Source organism: Nuphar pumila, chromosome 3 (assembly GCF_984573655.1).
Source record: "Nuphar pumila chromosome 3, dmNupPumi1.hap1.1, whole genome shotgun sequence".
Classification (NCBI taxonomy): Eukaryota; Viridiplantae; Streptophyta; class Magnoliopsida; order Nymphaeales; family Nymphaeaceae; genus Nuphar; species Nuphar pumila.
Genome location: NC_143251.1, coordinates 8,194,551 through 8,216,798, shown reverse-complemented (window position 1 = coordinate 8,216,798; position 22,248 = coordinate 8,194,551). Strand labels below are relative to the sequence as shown.

General features: G+C 37.3%; 1 protein-coding gene across 6 annotated transcripts in view; it reads right to left on the bottom strand.

Annotated features, from left to right (window-relative positions):
• Nucleotides 1–22,248, bottom strand: part of LOC149841840 (mitogen-activated protein kinase kinase kinase 5-like) — a 53,696-nt gene that overhangs the window by 14,904 nt on the left and 16,544 nt on the right. For all 6 annotated transcript variants that reach the window (XR_016430733.1, XM_089998727.1, XM_089998724.1 and 3 more), the window contains 3 exons: nucleotides 21,778–21,853; nucleotides 21,442–21,501; nucleotides 21,260–21,370 (listed from right to left, as the gene is read on the bottom strand). Coding sequence is in view for 5 of the 6 variants with exons in the window: in XM_089998727.1 (XP_089854853.1) it covers nucleotides 21,260–21,370; nucleotides 21,442–21,501; nucleotides 21,778–21,853 (247 nt within the window). In the remaining variant the exon portion in view is untranslated. The remainder of the gene's footprint in view (nucleotides 1–21,259; nucleotides 21,371–21,441; nucleotides 21,502–21,777; nucleotides 21,854–22,248) is intronic.

Below are 22,248 nucleotides of genomic sequence, written 5' to 3'. Positions count from 1 at the left end.
AACACTGGATCTTCCTTCTCCACAATCCACTCATCGTCTGAGTCTATATGATCTAGACATATAGGGTCTTTGGTAGCCCTCCTTCTCATATTTCTCTCTCTTAATTTCATATTGTACATTACAAAAACCAATGCATTCATCTTCTCTTGTTCAAGTCTATTCCTTCGTTTTGTATGTACCTATAATTTCAAATCATTGATAATCAATTATAAGATAATTAAACTTATAAAAATGTATTTCAAAAATAAAATACAAAGTCACAAACCAATGAGAAAGTACTTCAATTCCTCTCACAGCCCGATGCACTACACGTCAAACTTAGAATTCAAATTGCAAAATTCATCAACTAAGGATTTTCGTGTCCAAATGAACTCCACCAATCAGCTGCATTCAAATAAAAAAATAAAAAATAATAAAAACATTAAGAATGCCATAATTAATAAAAACATAAAAAATTTATTGACAAATAACAACATAATTGCAAACTTACCAGAACTTTTTAATTTTCTTGTTGTAACAGCTGCCTCTCTACCAAACAACCCCTTTGCCTTTTTAAATGCATCGATTTGTGTTGTAATTTTCAACTGAATATTTGCATCAGAAACCAATTTTTCAACACAATCATAAAATTCACTCATCACTTCTCCATCTGGGTTGAAGTTGTCAGCATAATGAAAATGTGGATTTAAATAGTAGGCAGCTGCATGCAAAGGCTTATGAAGTTGCAAGTACCATCGTATATCAATGATATCCCAAATAAGTTTATATTTTCTTTCAACCTTGTCAAGGTTTGAAGCAATTTCTTCCTTTGCTCTATCCATTGCCTCATACAAAAATCCCATAGCAGGTTCATCTGCATCAACTAATCGCAACACTTTCACAAGAGGCAGTGTAGCTTTAATTGCATATGATATGACAGCCCAAAACTTATGATCATTAAGAACAATATAAGAAATGTTTTTAGCATCAGATTTCTTATAGTAATTAGATGATTTAAAATTTGAAGATAAAAACATCGACTTTAACTCTTTCTTATAACATCCAATACTATGAAGTGTGAGATATGTTGTGGCAAAACGAGTGACGGCAGGACGTAGAAGTTCTTTCTTCTTTGTGAACTTTCTCATTAAATTTAATACCCATGCATGACTATAAATGTATCTTGTAATTTTTTTTGCCTTTTCCACTGTATCTTTAAAAATTGATATCTTTCCAATATCTTCTAACATAAGATCCAAGCAATGCGCTGCACATGGTGTCCAAAAACATGTTTTTTCTACTGCTAGCATATTTCCAGCTGCAACATAATTTGGTGCATTATCTGTAATGAATTGCACCACATTACTTTCACCAACTTCTTTAACAACTTCTTCAAACAACTCACACAAATTTGCACTAGTTTTTTCCATGTCGCTTATGTCAACAAACTTCAAAAATATTGTTCCAGATGAGCTATTCACAAGAAAATTAATTAAGTTTCTTCCTTTTCCATCTGTCCAACCATCTGTCATAATGTTGCAACCAACCTTTGCCATTCCTTTTTGAACTCTTTTAAAATTTCGTGAGTACAATCAACCTCGTCCTTTAAAATCCACGTTCTGATCTCGTGATAAGAAGGTGGTTTGAACCCTCGCTCATAATTTGCAATAACTTCTATCATTGCACCAAAATATGGACTATTGCAAAGATTAAATGATAAGGCATTTGCATAAAAAAATCTACCAATGGCACGACATACATTTTTTCGTTCATCCCTTTTGAAAGCAGTGTTTATTGTGGTTTATCGTGCTTCTTTGTTCACAAAAAGGTTCATAGGACCAGCTGCACTTGTTTTTGCATCACTACCTGATCCACTAGCTTCTTTATTCACATTATCGCCGGTTGATGATCCAAAATAAACACTTCTCCCGATATCCAACTTGGTTTGTTCTAACTCTTCTTTCTTTAGCCTCTGATCCTTTAGATGATTCTGAAAAAATCTTTTCACGTCAGGTGGAACCGCTTCGCACATGCTTACACCATGCTTTGTGTCAGCTAAGTGATGTTTTAGCCTATAGATGCCTCTTGTAGTCTGTTTATGACAGTAATTGCAAATTACATGTCCTACGAGTTTGGGATCTTTAGTAGGATTTGGAACTTTAACTCCATGATCCCATCCTACATCTTTTGCCATTGTTCAACTGCAAAAATATAATAAGAATCAATATATATATATATATATATATATATTGAAAACTAATGAAAACACAAACAAACGAAGTCAATGAGAACTAGAAAATTGTTAGTTTAAATTTTTTTTATTTAGGAACCAATTTGAATTATTTGCCACTAAAAAGAGAACACACGTGCAAAGATCAAATTCCTTCATAGCATGCAACCATGCATGACACACAGTCACATACACACAGATTTTATAAAATCAATGGCTTCCGATGGACAAATTAAAATGTAAAAAATAGCATCAAGAAAAGAAGTAAGAAGAAAGAAAGAACCCATGGAAAAACTAAAAAGGGGAGACAAAAAGTATTTATCTCCCATCTAAATTCAATATAATAATCAGCTTAAAAGATCAGAGGAAGCAACAGTCCAACATGAATCAACATATTTAAATAATAAAACAAAGTAGCAGAATGCAAACTTGAAACAGAGTAACAGTATGCTGATCAAGTTTCCTACAAATAAGCAAACTGATGTTTGTTTATTTGTTCTCTTACCATCATTGGAAGGAAACCTAGATGTCGGGTTAGAATCTTACTTCAAGAAGTCAGTCATTTTAAAGAGCATATTTCTTCCAGCAGCAACTTCTGTTGCTTCTTTTTATGTTCCCATAGTTTTTGATATTTCAATGATTAATGTGCTTTGATAAATTTAATGGCTTAAATAACCATGATTAAAAGTGTGTATTAGGATATTTAATTAATTTCAAATTTTCGTGTTTATTTTTTATCCCTATTCTAAATCCATGTCAATTTGGTTTGTATACTCAGTGATCTTTTCCCACTTGTGCTGTCAAGCATAAATTTCAATATTTGTGTACTGCAGAACTATACAAAAGTACACAGAGTTTAGGCACTGCAATGTTAATTTTGTGTGTGTGTATGTGTCTGTGATATTTGTTGTATTCTCTTAGTTTTAGAACTCTACGAGTTGCTCTTTATATGGCCGAGGCTTTAGACTATTGTAGTAGTGAAGGTCATCCATTGTATCATGATCTCAATGCATTCAGAGTTCTCTTTGATCAGGTAATAATGTATGCTTGTCTCAAGTGCAGCAAGAATCCTGTATTAGAAAAGTTTGCTGGTCCCATTTAGTCTGAGTTGTTTAATTGAGAGAAGGTGCCCTTCTCTCAACTGAAAGAGGCTGGAAATAGCTGGAAATTTTGGACTTTGTTTATAGCTTGCAGAGTCCCTGTACATCATTGATTTGTTCGCAATTTTTTTCTCTAGGAGAAGTGAATTTTAAAATCTCCCTAAGAATTTCTTGAGACCAGTGGAGCATGCACAGGTGCACAGACAACTTCACGACTTGCTCACAATATTTTCCAGGAGAAATGAGTTTTATCCCTAAATACTATCCTGTCAAGAATTTCCTGAGAACATTAGTGGGGCATGCACACATGCACGCACACATGGTTGTGGCTGTGTTTCAGCTTATATTCTTATTTGTACTTGCAGGATGGTGATCCAAGACTTTCTTGCTTTGGTCTTATGAAAAACAGCAGAGATGGAAAGAGTTATAGCACAAACCTTGCTTATACACTGCCAAAATATTTACGAACTGGTAGCTGATTTCTTGGCATGGGGCTGTTTAATTGCTGGTTGCTTGCCAACATTTTTCTCAGAATTTATAATTGTTTCCGTAATGCTGGCTAGTGGCTACCATCATTATGTTGGCATATCGTAGATTTTTTTGTGAGAGACGAGAGAGAGAGAGACAACGTACCTATTTTCTGGGCTCAACCTCAACCACGAGAGAGAGCCTGCGTGTGAACGACGAGAGAGAGAAGTTGCGTGATACACACAGTCACATACATGAGAGACGAGAGAGAGTACAGGCATGTAAGAGACGAGACAAGAGAGAGTACAGGCATGTGAGAGGGAACATACCTATTTTCTGGGCTCAACCACGAGAGAGAGCCTGCGTGTGAACGACGAGAGAGTGAGAAGCTGCGTGAGAGAGAGAGAGAAACAGAAAGTAAAAATAAAACCCTAATTAAGGTCGGGCGCTCTTTGTTTATACCCCAATTTTTAGTCAAATCTGGGCTTTGACCCTAATTTGACCACCAGCAGTAAAGGCGTATACGCCTCATTTTGAGGCGCGCCTCGCCTCGAGGCGTGCGCCTCAAGGCGTATGAGGCGCACACCTTAGAGATTTTGCGTTTTATTCATGCGCCTCAAGGCATAAAGCCCCTCGCCTTGAGACGAGGCGCGCTTTTTGCGCCTTGAGGCGCGTTTTTAATAACACTGCATTAGTGTGTCTTCATTACAAGCTCTCTTACCTTTTGTGTTTCCTCATATTATGCCTCTTATCTAAGTGTCATTATATGTAGACCTTCGTGTGTGATTTTAACCCATCGTTGGCATTATACTCTTGATCTGATCGTTGATACACTTGATTTTTTAGTGTTATTATATGTAGACAAGAGATGTTTATTCACACCTTTGTGTGTGATTTTAGCCCATCGTTGGCATTATACTCTTAATCTAGTCGCTGATACACTTGATTTTTTAGTGTCATTATATATAGACAAGAGATGTTTATTCACACCTTCGTGTGTGATTTTAGCCCATCGTTGGTATTGTTGAGAATAGGTGGTTTTAAGTAGAGTTATCTTTCATTAAGGTGCTTTTTGTAATTTAGTTCTTTATAATGGGGCTGTATTGTAATTAGGTCTTTAAGCCTCTCTCTATTTAACATAGAGAGAGGCCCTAATCGTATTATGAGTTCTGAGGTTTTCTTTGCAGCCGTCTCTCTCTCTTCTCTCTCTTTCTCTCTTCTCTCTCTCTCTCTCTTCTCTATTTCTAGGGTTCAGGCCATCGTCTACATGGTATCAGAGTTGTACCGACCGTGGGAGCGTGATCGTGGGAGCGTGATCGAGTCTGATCAAGGCTCGATCGATCGTGGAGGCCACCAGATCTGTCAACAGATCTAATGAGTAAAAGGAAAAATATCTAATCAGGTCAGCGATGAAATTTTTTTTTCTGGATCTGTTGACAGATCTGATCACGCAGTTGGTCGTGGATGCTTGTTGTGAGTTCGCAGCTTCTTGTCGTGGATGCTTGCTGTGAGTTCGCAGCTTCTTGTTTTATCATTTCATGACTGCCTACTGTCTCGGTTTCGTGGCTACCTGTTGGGAGTTGATTGCTGTTGGGAGTCTGATTACTGTTGGTGATTTTACATGTGGTTGGGGGCCTGTTTTGTGTATCTTGATATCGTGGTTGTGTGGAGTTTGATTGGTGCTGGTACTCTTTGCACTGAAAATGTTTTGTGTATCTTGATATCGTGGCTGTGTGGAGTTTGATTGGTGATATAGTGGCTGTGTGGAGTTTGATTGGTGCTGGTACTTCCTGCTTATTTTTTTTTCTCCAGCAATCCAACTCTTAGTGGTGTTGCTCGAGAAAAATTAATGACGTATTGTCAAACTGTATATGTCTGGGGAGCTGCCCCTGTTATGAAATTTTTTTTCTGCATATGCAGAAGTCGAGTTAGCTGTGAATCACTGAAGTGCTGAATTATATGTCTGCTTGTGGGCTGCTGCTCACTACTGTAGTGGTTTTTTTTTTTATTGTTGTTCGTAAGTGAACAACTGCTGGTTGGAATATCAGTTGGCGTGTGGATGTAACACGCGGGGTTTTTTTTTGGATAGTGTGGAGACTGTCCAGTTTTTTTTTTACCTGCAGTATGGCTGATCCCTTTTCGTACGGCTCGTCTGTGAGGTTAAATGAAACCAACTATGCCAGGTGGTCCAGAACATTTATGATGTCGGTATCTGGACATCGTAGAAAACATATCTTGTTGGAAGATGGACCCACTGAAAAGGTGGGAAAATATGTTACTTGGGATGAAGATAATGACATAGTCATGTCATGGATTATGAATAGTGTCGAACCCCATATTGCAGATGGTTTAATTTATTATAATACCGCCAAACAGATGTGGGACAATCTTCGAGATACATACTCACAAGAAACTAATGTGAGTCGTATCCTACAAGTCGAACAGGAAATATACAATTTACAGCAGGGAGATCAAACCTTGGCCCAGTACTATGCCTCCGTAAAAGCTGCTTTTGAAAGACTTAATGCTCACAGACCTCTTTGTTGTTCAAAACAAAAGGATCATCAAGAATAAACTATGGTTGCTAGGTTTCTTACAGGTTTATCTTCAGAATTTTCTGTTGCAAAAGTCCAAATGTTGACTGGGTCGGATGTGCCTACTCTTGTTGAGGCATATAACCGTCTAAGCAGACTTGCTATATCTCTTCCACATTCTCAGCCTGTGACTCAGTCTTCTGCCTTAGTTGTCTCATCTGGTTATGGACGTGGAAATCTTCAGAACATCAGAGGACGAGGTCGCGGCCGAGGTGTGGGAGGCAGAGGAAAGCTTCAATGTACATTCTGTGGAAAATCTGGACATTTAGAAGATCGTTGCTGGGATAAGCATGGCCGACCAACCTCATCTTCATCAAAGTCATATGCTCCTAGAGCTAATACTACTTCTCTCGAGGCAACAAAGGCACAAGACAATATTTCTGCAAGTGACAGTAGTATAACCCTCAGTCGTGCTGAATATGATGAGCTGATAGCTCTTCGTTCTTTGAGCTCTACCTCTCCTGTTGCTGGTGTTGCCTATTCAACCGGAAATCTTCTTCATCCGACTGACAGTAAGTGGATTATTGATTCTGGTGCATCCAGGCATTTGTGTGGAAATTCACTTGTTTTTTCAGATCTGAAGGATATTAAGGCTCTGCTTGGAGTCTCATTAGCCGATGGGAGTACCTCCCCGATTGTTGGTCAGGGAAATATTTCTATATCCTCCTCATTACAGTTGAAAAAATGCTCTTCATGCCCCAAAATTTCCTCAGAGTTTACTTTCTGTGAGTTGTCTTGTAAAAGAACAAAACTGTAGAGTAATATTTGATCCAATGGGTTGTCATTTTCAGGATTTGCTGACGGGGAAGAAGATTGGTGGAGGCTATAAAGAAAATGGAATCTACTACTTACATCATCCAATGGGTACTGTGCATGCAGCGGTGGACCATTCATTTAGTCCTGTTCAGTGGCATCGTCGTCTTGGTCATCCTTCATTGTCAAAGCTTCGTTCGGTCTTTCCTCAGATTCCCTCCACCGCATCATTTCAGTGTGAAGCATGTCAGCTGGGCAAGCATCATCGAAGTTCGTTCCCTTCGAGTCAGAGTCAGTCTAGTAATAAAGTCTTTGAACTTCTTCATGCAGATGTATGGGGTCCTAGTAAGATTCCTACTAGGACTCAGTGTCGATACTATCTAGTTATTGTTGATGATTTCTCTAAGTTATCATGGGTGTTTTTAATAAAGGAACGATCTGATGTTCCAAATATTATCAAATCTTTAATTCTTGAAATAAAGACTCGGTTTGAATCCAGTGTCAAGATTGTTCGCACTGATAATGCTCTCGAGTTTAAATCAAAAAGTCTGTTACAATTTTACCATGATAGTGGCATCCAACCCCAAACTTCCTGTGCCTATTCATCTTAACAAAATGGGGTGGCTGAGCGAAAACATCGTCACCTACTTGATATTGCCAGGACCATTATGATCCAATCAAATGTTCCTGCGTTATACTGGGGAGATGCAATTACAACTGCTTGCTATCTGATCAACCGCATGCCTTCCTCTTCTGTGGGTGATCAAATTCCAATTCATATCCTAAAACCAAATACCCCTCTTTTCTCCCTCTCGCCCAAAGTGTTTGGATGTGTTTGCTTTGTACACAAACTTGGCCCTGATCGTGATAAATTAGCTGCTCAAGCTACAAAGTGCATATTTATAGGTTATCCCAAAAATCAAAAGGGATATCGATGTTATGATCCTACTTCTCGCCGAGAGTATGTCAGTGCGGATGTGTCTTTCTTGGAATCCACTCCATATTACTCTAATACTGGTTCCCCGCTGCAGGTTGATCCAGCTGAGTCTTGCCCATTACCTATACCCCCTTTTCCCTTGGAATCCGTGCCCTCATTCCCGAATCACACTTCATCCTCTTCCAGATTTCATAATCCTCCATTGGTATATGTGCGTAGAGATCCACCTCCTCAAGTGCCTCCCTCTTCTTCCCCTGAGGTAAGTTCTACTGACAATAATGATCTTCATGATGATGATAACAGGCCGATTGCTCTACGAAAGGGGACATGACAATGTACTTTATATCCCATGTCTCGTTTTGTCTCTGAAGCCAGAATTGGAAATCAGATGAAATCTTTTATTTCAGCTTTATTTGCTGAAGTTATTCCTCAGAACTATCAGCAGGCCGAGATTCATACTCACTGGAAGAGGGCTATGCAAGAAGAAATAGATGCCTTAATATCTCAGCATACTTGGGACCTAGTTGATTCCCCTGCAGATGCTGACATTGTTGGATGCAAATGGGTATATACGATAAAGTACAAATCTGATGGTTCCATTGAACGGTACAAGGCCAGATTAGTAGCCAAAGGGTATACTCAGACATATGGTATTGATTTCTTTGAAACTTTTTCTCCTGTTGCACGAATGAGTACCATTCGTCTTGTTCTCTCAGTAGCTGTGCAGCATGGTTGGAGCCTGTCTCAATTAGATGTGAAAAATGCATTTCTATATGGAGACCTATCTGAAACTGTTTACATGCAACAACCTCCAGGATTCGAGGTTGAGGGGGAGTGTCGGAAGGTGTGTAGATTGAAAAAGGCAATTTATGGCTTGAAACAAAGTCCTCGTGCATGGTTTCAGAAGTTGTTTGAAGTAATGTCAGGTTTTGGCTTTAATAGGTCAGCAGCAGATCATACACTATTCATAAAGAAAACTAGCTCTGGCATAGTTGTTATGGTGGTATATGTGGATGACATCATTCTTACAGGTGATGATGTGAAAGCTATTGAAGCCACAAAGGCTCATCTTCACAAACACTTTGTTACAAAAGACCTTGGTTCATTCAGGTATTTTCTGGGTATAGAAGTTGCCAGGAGCCGTGAAGGGATGGTTTTGTCTCAACGAAAGTATGTTCTTGACTTATTAAAGGAAACAGGAATGTTGGGAGCTAAACCAGCAAATATTCCCATGGACCATAAAGTTCAGTTGTTTGAAGAAGGGTCAAAACTGGTTGATAGCAAAAGCTATCGCTCCCTAGTTGGGAAACTACTGTATGTAACTGTGACCAGGCCAGATATTGCTTTAGCAGTGAGTAAAGTCAGTCAGTTTATGGACAAACCTACTGAGGTACACTGGAATGCAGCTATTATGATTCTCAGATATCTAAAATCTTCTCCTGAAAAGGGGTTATTGTTCAAGAAAGGTGGACCTCTGGATATAGTGGCCTATTCTGATGCTGACTATGCAGGATCTGTAGTAGATAGAAAATCTACCACAGGATTTTGTGTGTTCCTGGGAGACAACTTAATCTCTTGGAGAAGTAAGAAGCAAAATGTGGTTTCGAGGTCTAGTGCAGAATTAGAATATCGGGCTATGGCCCAAACAGCTGCTGAATTGATGTGGGTTCGTACTGTGCTTCTTGATCTCCAGGTGAAGGTTTCTTCTCCCATGACCATGATGTGCGATAACAAAGCTGCAACATATATAGCGAACAATCCTATATTTCATGAGAGAACAAAGCACATTGAGGTTGATTGCCACTATGTAAGGGATATGGTTCAAGCGGGTCATATCACTACCCAATATCTAAAGTCGGAAGACCAAGTTGCAGATATGTTCACAAAACCTCTTGCCAGACCAAATTTTTCAAAATGTTGTGACAAGCTGAGCATGATCGATATCTATGCTCCAGCTTGAGGGGGAGTGTTGAGAATAGGTGGTTTTAAGTAGAGTTATCTTTCATTAAGGTGCTTTTTGTAATTTAGTTCTTTATAATGGGGTTGTATTGTAATTAGGTCTTTAAGCCTCTCTCTATTTAACATAGAGAGAGGCCCTAATCGTATTATGAGTTCTGAGGTTTTCTTTGCAGCCGTCTCTCTCTCTTCTCTCTCTTTCTCTCTTCTCTCTCTCTCTCTTCTCTCTCTCTTCTCTATTTCTAGGGTCCAGGCCATCGTTAAGGCCATCGTCTACAGGTATTATAGTCTTGATTTAGTCGTTGATACACTTTTTTTTAAGTGTCATTATATGTAGACAAGAGATGTTTATACGTACTTTCATGTGTGTCTTTGGCCCTTTAGTTGCAAGATAATTATGCTCTTGTTGTAGTCACTCATACACTTGATGTTTGGGGTTTGAAGGCCTAGTGAGGTGATTGCTTGTAGTGGTCAAAATATCACTTCTTGATATTTGTGAGAATTTAAATCTCTTCATATTTTTCGCAAATTAGTACCATTATACTCTTGATCTGGTCATTGATACACTTGATTTTTGAGTGTCTCTCTCTCTCTCTCTATATATATATATATATATATATATATATATACAAGAGATGTTTATTCACACCTTCGTGTGTGATTTTAGCCCATCGTTGATATTATACTCTTGATCTAATCGCTGATACACTTGATATTTTAGTGTCATTATATATAGACAAGAGATGTTTATTCACACATTCGTGTGTGATCTTAGCCCATCATTGGTATTATAGTCTTGATCTAGTCGTTGATACACTTGTTTTTAAGTGTTATTATATGTAGACAAGAGATGTTTATACATACCTTCATGTGTGTCTTTGGCCCTTTAGTGGCATGATAATTATGCTCTTGTTGTAGTCGCTCATACGCTAGATGTTTGAGGTTTGAAGGCCTAGTGAAGTGATTGCTTGTGGTGGTCAAAATATCACTTTTTGATATTTGTGAGAATTTAAATCTCTTCATATTTTTTGCAAATTAGTGTTAATTTGCAAGTATCATTCCTTTTGTTATGTGGGATTTTTTAGAATCTCTCCATGAAATTTCAAAATGTTTTCTACTTGTGTTTCCTTATAGGAAAAATGGTTGTTGATAAAAATTTAATGGATTTTGCATACTTGTGATGTTTAATAAAAATCTTATTCTTTATATTGTGAACCTTCTTGCATGTGCCTCTTTGTGGGTGTTGAGAGTATTCCTTACGAAAACACTTGTGTGTTGTCTACTTGATATTGGTGGATACTTTTGTTCGTAATTGAAGGTTATTTGATTCTTTACCTTAAAATCATGCATTTTATTGATAAAAATAGTTATTTTTATTATCATCTTATGTGCATTAAATATGCTTTAATTGCATGTTGGATATATATATATATATATATGTGTGTTTCATATTGATTATCGTGTTCACATTGTTGCATGCATAAATTTAATTGACTCCTCTTTTCTTGAGGGTTCTTTTTTAGTGTTATACTTTATATGCATGTTGTTTTTAGTATAAATTGATGATTTATTTTAATTGAAGAGTTTTTTCGAAAAAAATTGAAATATTATTAATACATCAATGTTTATCTCTTCTTGATAATGAATATGTTTGTTTTTTAGATTAAGTTCCCTTATGATCAATAATTTTTTTATTTCATAAAAGTTTCTCTTTTGAGATATGCTCCTCTTATCTTAATGGTTATCTAATATTTCTAAAAATTATCACTACTTTGCTTAAATTTTTTAGTGTTATTCTTGTTTAATATATATATATATATATATATATATATGTTTTGAAACTTTATAACTATTTGGTTAGAATACCTTCCTTTTGTAGTTGGAACCTTTGTTTTGTTTTCCCTACAGGTTCTTAAAGACGTGATGGATTAGGAAAAAAATATCTTTGATGTATTATAAAGATGGAGATTCCCATTGAAGACTTGGATCGTTCCCGTTGAATCTTTGTTGTATTTCCAAACTTTTGGCATATCTCATCGTAACTTTGAGGGGGAGTGTTAAGTTGCACATGTATATATGTATGTATTATCATACATACATATTTGTTTCATTTTGTACATATACACACACACACAAGATGCCTAATGAGTGGAGAAAGAGTACTTTGGTGCCTCTATATAAGAATAAGGGTGATATACAAGATTGCACAAACTATCGTGGTATAAAACTCATGAGTCATACTATGAAACTTTGGGAGAGGGTGATTGAGTTTAGGTTGAGGAAGGTTGTCATGATATCGGAGAATCAATTTGGTTTTATGCCTGGAAGATCTACTATGGAAGCTATACATCTTCTTAGACAACTTATTGAGAGAAATAGAGAGAGGAACAAAGATTTGCATATGGTTTTTATTGATTTGGAGAAGGCTTACGATAGAGTACCTAGGGACGTTCTCTGGTGGACAATGATGAAGAAAGGCATTTCTCTCAAGTACATTAGTATAATTAAAGATATGTATGAAGGAGTAGTAACCAATGTCCGCACTTGTGGAGGGGTGACAACCAATTTTCTTATAACGGTTGGGTTACATCAAGGATCTGCTTTAAGCCCTTTACTATTTGCTATAGTGATGGATGAGCTTACGAGATCAATTCAAGAAAATGTGTCGTGGTGTATGTTGTTTGCTGATGATATTGTTTTGATTGATGAGTCTAGAGCTGGGGTTAATGCTAAGTTAGAATTATGGAGACAGACATTGGAAGCAAGAGGTTTTAAGTTGAGTAAGAGTAAGACAGAATACATGGAATGTCGATTTAGTAAGCAACGAAATAGAGATGGGAGTGTAGTGAAGCTTGGTGAGCAAGAAATACCGAGGGATGATTCTTTCAAATATTTGGGATCTATCATTCAAAAGTATGGAGAAATTGATAGAGATGTAAATCATAGGATAAAGGTTGGATGGATGAAATAAAAGAGTGCAACTGGAGTGTTGTGCGATCGTAGAATGCCATTGCGGTTGAAGGGAAAGTTTTATAGGCCGACTATTAGGCCCGCTTTACTATATGGTACGAAATGTTGGGCTGCCAAGAGACATCATATTCAAAAAATGAGTGTAGCTGAGATGCGTATGCTGAGATGGATGTGTGAAAATACAATAAAAGATAAGATTCAGAACGAGGAGATACGTAAGAAGGTAGGCGTTGCACCCATTGAAAATAAGATGAGAGAGAATCGTTTACGGTGGTTTGGACATATTCGACGAAGGCCTAATGATGCTCCAGTTAGAAGGATGGAGAAATGAGAAAATATATTAGTTAAAAGAGGTCGGGGTAGGCCTAGGAAGACATGGATGGAGGTGATAGGAAAGGATATGAATGCTTTGAACCTCACCGAGGACATGGCATTGGATAGAAATGAATGGAGGAGAAGGATTCATGTGGAAGACCCAGAATGATTTTCTTTGTTGGTTCATATCGCCGACCCCAATTGTTTTGGGATGAAGGCGTAGTTGTTGTTGTTGTACACACACACACACACACACACACATATATATATATATATATATATATATTCATATATATAATGATGTAATAGATAAATACCCTTTAGGGGTATTTTTGTTATTTTACTCATGTAATAGTATTGTTCATTAGGAACAAATTTTCTCTTATTTATTTATTTTTATCTTTTTATTAAATGTCTTTTTTGTAAAGAGCATGAGCTCTAAATGTGACTCTTGGAGAGCCCCCAACGACTCTATCGGGAGTTCCCCAATAGATCCCAATGCTCTCCCTTTGTGTATATATAGGTTTGAACCCCTCGCTTGTAACCAATGCATCTCTTAAGCATTTATGCTCAATAAAGATGAATATTTTTTATATTTTGTGTTTTTCTATTTAGTTCTATAATGTTTTATATGCACTTAGTGCTTGTGTTGTTGTTTCTTGTTGGCTATTGTTTTGTCCTATAGTGGACTTGTGCTTGTGCACATTGTGATTGCGATCTTATAAGACCTTAGTGGCATTGGTTTGTGCTTATGCACTTTTGTGATTGTAATCTTGTAAAGCCCTTAGTAGCATTGTTGTTGTATTTTCCGCTATTTTATTACACCAACTTTGCAGTAAATTGGTAGGGAGTTGCAGGAGGTCGTGCCCCTTGCTTGTAAGGTAGGGGTTCGGGGGCGTTAGCACTGAGGCAAATTTTTTGGAAGGTAGTTCTATAATTTTATCCTACACTCCTAGTTATATTCAACAACACTAATAGACTCCTATTTAAAAGAGGTAATTCGGCTCTTGTATTGTATCTCAATTAATAAAGATGAAAGATCAGTGCGATTGTGGACGTAGGCAATTCTTGCCGAACCACGTAAAATCTTTGCTCTTTATGTGTGACAGTTTTTTCCTTTTCCTTTTTCCCGTGTTTGTTTCTTCGATCTATCGGTAGTTCGAAGAGTCATTCCCTAACACTCTCCAGAGTCTTCTAAAACAATTAAGAGCTACAGAACTCTATCCCCCTGTTTGGATCACTTAATAAATTACTCCTTACTATTTATGTTTATGTTAAGTACATGTTTTGGTGTTTGGATAATTTACTTTTATTTTTTAATGACATTTTATAAATTTCACCCTTTTTCAAAAATAAAGAGAGACCTACTTATTTATTTTATAAGTGCTTATTTTCTTTCATTCCATCTCCATCACTACCACCATCATTTCTCCACCATCACCACCACCACCACCATCACCATTGTCACCATCATTACCATCATCACCATTGCAATCACCACCACCACCATCAGTGTTCTCATCATCACCATTGTCATCACCACTATTACCATCATCACCATTGCCACTGCGACCACCACCATTATCACCACCACCACCATCACTATGTCACCACTGTTAAAATATATGTAATCAATATATATATATATATATATATATATATATATATATATATATATTTATCACACTACCCGATAAGGGGTAGTTCTGTAAATTCGCCCAATAGGGGCATTGCAGTCTTTTTTCCCTTCTTTTTTTCCTATTTCTTTTTTTGTATTTTTTGTGCATTAAATGCACATCCATTGGGGGCTCCAACAAAGAGTCATTGGGCCCCCAACGGTCACAATTGTGACCGTTGGGAGCCCAACGACACCTTGTTGGGACTCCCAATGGTGCCTCTCTCTCTCTTTTCTCTAACTCTCCCTCACTCCTCTCTTGCCTATAAATAAGTGGGGTCTCCCCCTTTGTAAGGTGTGGCTTCTTCAAGCCTCTTTGTGCCTTTATAAGATTTTATGCTTTCTAGCCATTATTGGCTTTTGTGTATGTCCTCTTTTTGGACTTGTTCTTTGATTTCTATGCGTGAATGTTCATTGTAGGACATACATTTATTTTTCGCATATTTCATTACATGGTATCAGAGCCTTGGTTGTGCTCTTGATTCGTATAGCTAGTTGACTAGTTATACCTCTCTCTTGGTTTGTCCTTCATTCTTGATTCTATGATGGAAGGAGAACAAAAGATTGATCTCTCCTTCAAGCTTAATGGTACTAACTACATGATGTGGGCCGCCGCCATGGAGAACAACCTCAAAGGTAAAAAGCTTTGGGGATATGTTATGGGCACCATTAGGGAACCTCAACTTCAACTTACGAAAATGAATGGTGATCAAGAAAAAGCTCTAGAAGGAAATGCTCGCATGAAGGCTATTGAAGATCACCAATCTAAGGTCGAAGATTGGGAAAGTAAGCATGCAAAAATTCTTGCATGGTTCATGAACAACGTGGAGCTAAAAAATTGTGCCAACATTACCAAATTCCGCCTAGCAAATGAAGCATGGTTCTTTATGAAAGGTATGTATACTCAAAAAGACCTTGCTCGTCAATTCTTTATCCAAGAAAAAATCCGTACCATTAAGCAAGGTGAAATGAGTGTAAGAGATTACTATAGCACTCTTGGACCTTTATGGGATGAGCTATCCCTTCTAGAACCAAAATGGGTATCTAGTGAAGATGTGGAAATGAGAAGAGAACAAATGGAAAAGAACACTTTTTCCAATTTTTACATGGGCTTAGGCCCGAATATGAACAAGTAGGTCCTCCCTTCTTCATAGATCTAAACCTCTTCCATTGGAAGATGCCATGGCCGAAATATGCCAAGAAGAAACGCGTCTTGGCATGATTAAAGGAGGAGATGAAGTTCTAGCCGTGTCTAAACCCGCCAATCATATGAAAGCTTATAAGCCTCCACACTTTGGGAGGCAAAATAACTATAATGGCAATTATAGAAAAGCCATTTGCCATCATTGTCAAGAACCGGGTCATATAAGACCTAATTGTCCGAAGATAAATGAACCTCCAAAAGGTAAAATTGCTATTATTGAAGAAACCTCACAAAAGAAGGAGGAGTCAATGAAAGGGAAAGAGTCTTTTTCACTTGCTCAACTATCCGAAGCACTTCAAATTCTACTCAAATCGCCGTCAACTTCAGGAGCCACCATTGCCTCTTCTTCTCCTCCAGGTATGTCTTCTTGGATTCTTGATTCTGGAGCATCCTTTCATATGAACCCTATTGAAAATGGACTATCCAATTTATGTAGCAACTCAAAAAATTCTTTTGTTTCCACCGCCGATGGCACCTCTTTACAAGTTAAAAGTTTTGGAACTTAAGACTTTTCAAAAGATTTTTTTGTGCCAAACGTAAGGGTAGTACCTCAACTTAATTCAAATCTTTTATCTGTTTCTCAAATATGTGATCATGGATGTGAAATCTCCTTCTCAACCAAGGATTGCTCTATACAGGATCTCCAGTCCGGGAAGCGGATTAGGCAAGACCATAGGAGGGAAGATCTCTACTACATGAACAATTTGAAACTTCCCACTAACTCATTTTGTAATCATGTTCAAGATAAAAATATTGAAACTTGGCATCAAAGACTTGGACATCCAAGCTTCTCAAAAATGTACTCCTTTCCCTTTGGAAAGAAATTTTGTAATGAGAAACATTTTGTTTGCAAGAGTTGTATTTTTGGAAAAATGAAATCCACCCCTTTTCCAAATAGAACATTTGTGTCCAAAAGACCCTTTGAATTAGTCTATTCGGATGTTTGGGGTCCTTCTCCGGTCATATCAAAAGGAGGATACTCCTATTATGTTACTTTCATTGATGACTGCACTCGATATGTGTGGATCTATTTTCTCAATCTAAAATCCGAAGTTTTTAATTTCTTTAAAAAATTTCATATGATTGTCAAAAATCAATTTTCAAGTAATATCTTCATTTTTCGATCTGATTCCGGTGGAGAATATCTATCAAATGAATTTCAAGAATACTTGGAAACCAATGGCATTTGTCATCAAAGGTCATGTCCTAGGACTCCTCAACAAAACGGTCTAGCCGAAAGAAAGTATAGACACATTTTCGAAACCACTAGGACTCTTCTCATTTCCAAAGAAATTCCAAAGTGCTATTGGGCCAAAGCCACCTTAACTTCCACTTATTTGATAAATAGAATGATATCCTCATCCCTAAAAAATATATCTCCATATGAAAAAAATTTTGAAAGAACATCCGATTTTGATAGATTAAGAATTTTTGGGTGTAAATGTTTTGTCCTTACATATAAAAGAGATAAGTTATCTCCAAAAGCTATCGAATGTGTGTTCTTAGGATACGGAGAAAATAAAAAAGGTTTTAGATGCTTCGACCCCAAAAGCAACAAACTATATATATCCAAAGATGTTACCTTTTTAGAAAATGAGAACGGCTTTGAGAAAAATAAAGATATTGATGAAAGCGAAAATGCTTTCTTATTTGATCTTCTCTCTCAAGAAGATGTGACTCCTCACGAAGAGGAAGTTCCTAATGATTTAGAGGATACTCCTCTTAGTAATGTTGAAAATGAAAGTAATAATTTTGAGAATAGGTCAATTCAAACCTATGCTAGGCGTGGTCAAGAAGCTCCCATAAGTGCTTTAGAAAAATATTCTCAAAATTCCAACATAGAAGAAACCTCTTTAAGGAGATCTAGCCGAATCTCCAATCCCCCTAATAGGTTTGTTTCCTATGAGTCCCTAACACCTAAATATAGGGCATGCCTAATTGCATTACACTCTTATCATGAACCATCACACTATAATGAAGCCAAAAACATTCCTCAATGGGTTGAAACCATGAAACTAGAACTTAGTGCCCTTGAAAAGGCTAAAACTTGGAAAATAACTTAATTACCCACTGGAAAGAAGTCTATTGGATGTAGATGTGTTTTCAAAATTAAAACTAAAAGTGATGGGTCATTAGAACGTTATAAAGCTAGGTTGGTAGCCAAAGGATATGCTCAAGAATACAGAATAGACTATGAAGAAACCTTCGCTCTCGTAGCTAGAATGACTAGTGTTAGGACTCTTATTGTGGTTGCATCCGTTAAAAAATGGCCTATCTATCAATTAGATGTTAAGAACGCATTTCTTAATGGTGAATTAAGTGAAGAGGTTTATATGGATCCTCCACCAGGAGTATCTATTGGTGAAAATAAAATTCTTAAACTTAAAAAGACACTGTATGGGTTAAAACAAGCTCCAAAGGCTTGGCATGACAAATTTAGCAATATAATGACTAGCTTAAATTTTCGTTCATGTTATACTGACACTGTGTTGTTTGTGAAAAGTGCAGGGTCCTCAGTAGTTATTCTACTACTATATGTTGATGATATGATCATCACTGGAAGTGATGAGCAAGGAATCCATGATATTAAGAAAATTTTAAAAGAAAATTTTGACATGTCTGACCTTGGTTTCTTAAGATATTTTCTAGGTATTGAAGTTGCATATTCTCCCCGAGGGTATATTCTCTCTCAAATGAAACTTGTCGCTGACATTTGTTCCAAGTCTGGAATTTCGGATGATAAGAAGACAAAAACCCCTGAGGTTATCAATGCAAAGTTAAGGCTGGAAGATGGGACACTTCTCGAGAATCCTACTCCCTACCGTCAACTTGTTGGGTCTTTGACATACTTATCCATCACTCGGCCAGACATAGCTCATGCAGTTCACTCCGTCAGTCAGTTTCAACATGCACCTACAACTGTGCACATGAGTGCAGTCTTAAAGATTGTCAGATATATTAAAGACACCATAACTAAGGGAGTTTTTCTTTCTTTTTCATCATCTCTTGACTTAATTGCTTATACTGATGCTGATTGGGGAGGAAATCCCAATGATAGAGTCTCAACCACTGATTTTTGTGTTTTCTTAGGTGACTCTATGATTTCTTGGAGATGCAAGAAGCAGCACAAAGTGTCATTATCCTCAACAGAAGCGGAGTATCGTGCAATGGCCACTACAACCATGGAGCTTGTGTGGCTTAGAAGTCTCCTCAGTGATATGGGCATAGTCATCTCAATTCCTTCGAAGATGTGTTGTGATAACAAGAGTGCTATCTATATTGCAAACAATCACACCTTCCATGAGCGTACTAAACACATAGAGATGGATTGTCACTATGTTCGAGATGAATACCTAAAAGGAACCATAGCACTGCCTTACGTCACATCCGAGTACCAGTTGGCGGACTTCTTCACCAAAGCCCTTGTTGCTCCTCGTTTCATGTTTCTTCTCAACAAGCTTTCGGTTGTATCCCCGTAAAGCTTGAGGGAGGGTGTTAAAATATATGTAATCAATATATATATATATATATATATATATATCACACTACCCGATAAGGGGTAGTTCTGTAAATTCGCCCAATAGGGGCATTGTAGTCTTTTTCCCCTTTCTTCTTTTTTCCTATTCTTTTTCCTTTTTTTCTTATTTCTTTTTTTGTATTTTTTGTGCATTAAATGCACATCCATTGGGGGCCCCAACAAAGAGTCGTTGGGCCCCCAACGGTCACAATTGTGACCGTTGGGAGCCCAACGACACCTTGTTGGGACTCCCAATGGTGCCTCTCTCTCTCTTTTCTCTAACTGTCCCTCACTCCTCTCTTGCCTATAAATAAGTGGGGTCTCCCCCTTTGTAAGGTGTGGCTTCTTCAAGCCTCTTTGTGCCTTTATAAGATTTTATGCTTTCTAGCCATTATTGGCTTTTGTGTATGTCCTCTTTTTGGACTTGTTCTTTGATTTCTATGTGTGAATGTCCATTGTAGGACATACATTTCTTTTCCGCATATTTCATTACAACCACCACTACCATCCACCATTACCACCACCACTACCGCCATCACCATCACCACCATCACCACCATTACCACCACTACCATCTACCACCGCCATCCATCATCACCACTACTAACTAATCTTCTTTTCTTATTCATTAAAATTTAGATAGTTGGTGATCCAAACATTCACTCAATTAAAAATAAGAGAAAATATCTTTATTATAAAATGTGCTTTAATTTATTTTTGTATGCAATAAGCAAAAACAGATCCAAACAAGGCATAGAATTTCTAGATGGTTATCTACCTGATCTACTACATAAACATGTCATAAGGATAGTGAGGATTTGCACAACTTTCAGAGTCTGAAACAACTTGCTATGTCTGTTTTTGTGCCAAAATCTATATATTAAGAAAAATTGAGAGATGAGATTGACAATAGAAATGCTATGAGTGGAAATCCAAAACAACTTGGTCACATCATGGTTGCTTAACTAGAAACCTATGATTACTAATGCACTAACATTTCTAGAGACAATCGAGTAAATACTTCTAGCAGGATACAACTGCAGCAAGAAATTACGTCACAAAGGAAAACTGAATAACCATATGGAGAATTTCTTTTTCCTCCCCTCCCCCCCCCCCCCCCTCCTTTTTGAATGGTAACCAGTATATATATTAGTTCCTATAGTATATGCATCAAACCTGTTCTTTATCATCCACTCCCAAAAATAGTATCTTCACCCTAGAACAATAGATGGTAACAATAAGCCTAAAGCAATAATTCAAGGCTGCAATGCACAAAACAGCCAGTTATACTTTGTCACAGATAGCAGAATAAAACTGAAAACAAGCTTCAATATGGAAGGAGAACTGCATTAACACCTAGTAGCTTGAGTTAGACTCAAAGGCTTGTTAATGGCACATGATAAAAAGTAACAGCAAGAAAAAATTGTGACTATAGCACTAGAAATTCCAACACAATTATAGCAGTGATGAACTAAGTTTGTCAATTTTTACTTAATCTAAATGATGGATAATGCACTAATTCCACAGAATCGAGCATAGACATATTGCTGCATGAGCTCACCCCAGGCAAATCACCCCAAGGAGGTTTCCCTGTCATCATCTCAATGACGGTACAACCCAAACTCCAAATATCAACAGCAAGGTCGTGTCCAGTTTCTTTCTGCATTAAAACCTGGGAAAGAGATGAACAATGTTGGAAAATCCTCTATATGGAGTCACAAGGAGGTTGGATAAGAATTCTACCTCTGGAGCCATCCAATACGGAGATCCCTTCAGCGAAAGTGGTGAAGCCTTCCCATTCAACTGGAAAAGAGCAGCAAACTTAAAGGAGTGAGTGGACAAAACAAACGTAGGTCCATAAATATTTAAAGACAAGCATTCACTCTAACATTCTCGTCTGGACATGAAGTTTGTACAACAGCCCTGACTTAAAATAAGTGGAAGAAACCAAACTATAAAAAATGAAAGACTCATCAATCCCACATGAAATAGAAAATAAAAGGATAAAATCTGGCACTGTTTCAAATTAAGTGCTATATCTAAAGACATTCTATCCCCACAGAAACAAAAGAAACTCACATGCTTTGCCATCCCAAAGTCTGCAAGCTTAACAACACCATCAGTGTTCACGAGTAGGTTTGCCCCTTTGATGTCCCTACAAAGGAGCAATTATAAGACAAAATAGGACATGTTTTATATGTAATCAGAACTCACAAATTCTTTGGATGAATGTAGCTACGATGTTTAAGTGAAGTCCTATCAAAAGGTGCCGATATGATTACATAGTTATGCATAAAAACAGGTCTATCACACAATGTCACTAAACATGGAGCTCCACAGGGGAAACAAGAAAAAAGACAAAAAATCTACACTGCATTTGAAATTTGATTGTTTGTGACTATTCCAGCTTGACAGTAAGACCAGGTTATTTAGAACTAACTAAGAATCACCATATACTTTTATTAGACAAGTAAAGCTACATAAGAGGTCATAAATAAGTATAAGTGACAATTGCAACAGTGCACAAGACAAAACAGTCAAATTGAAACA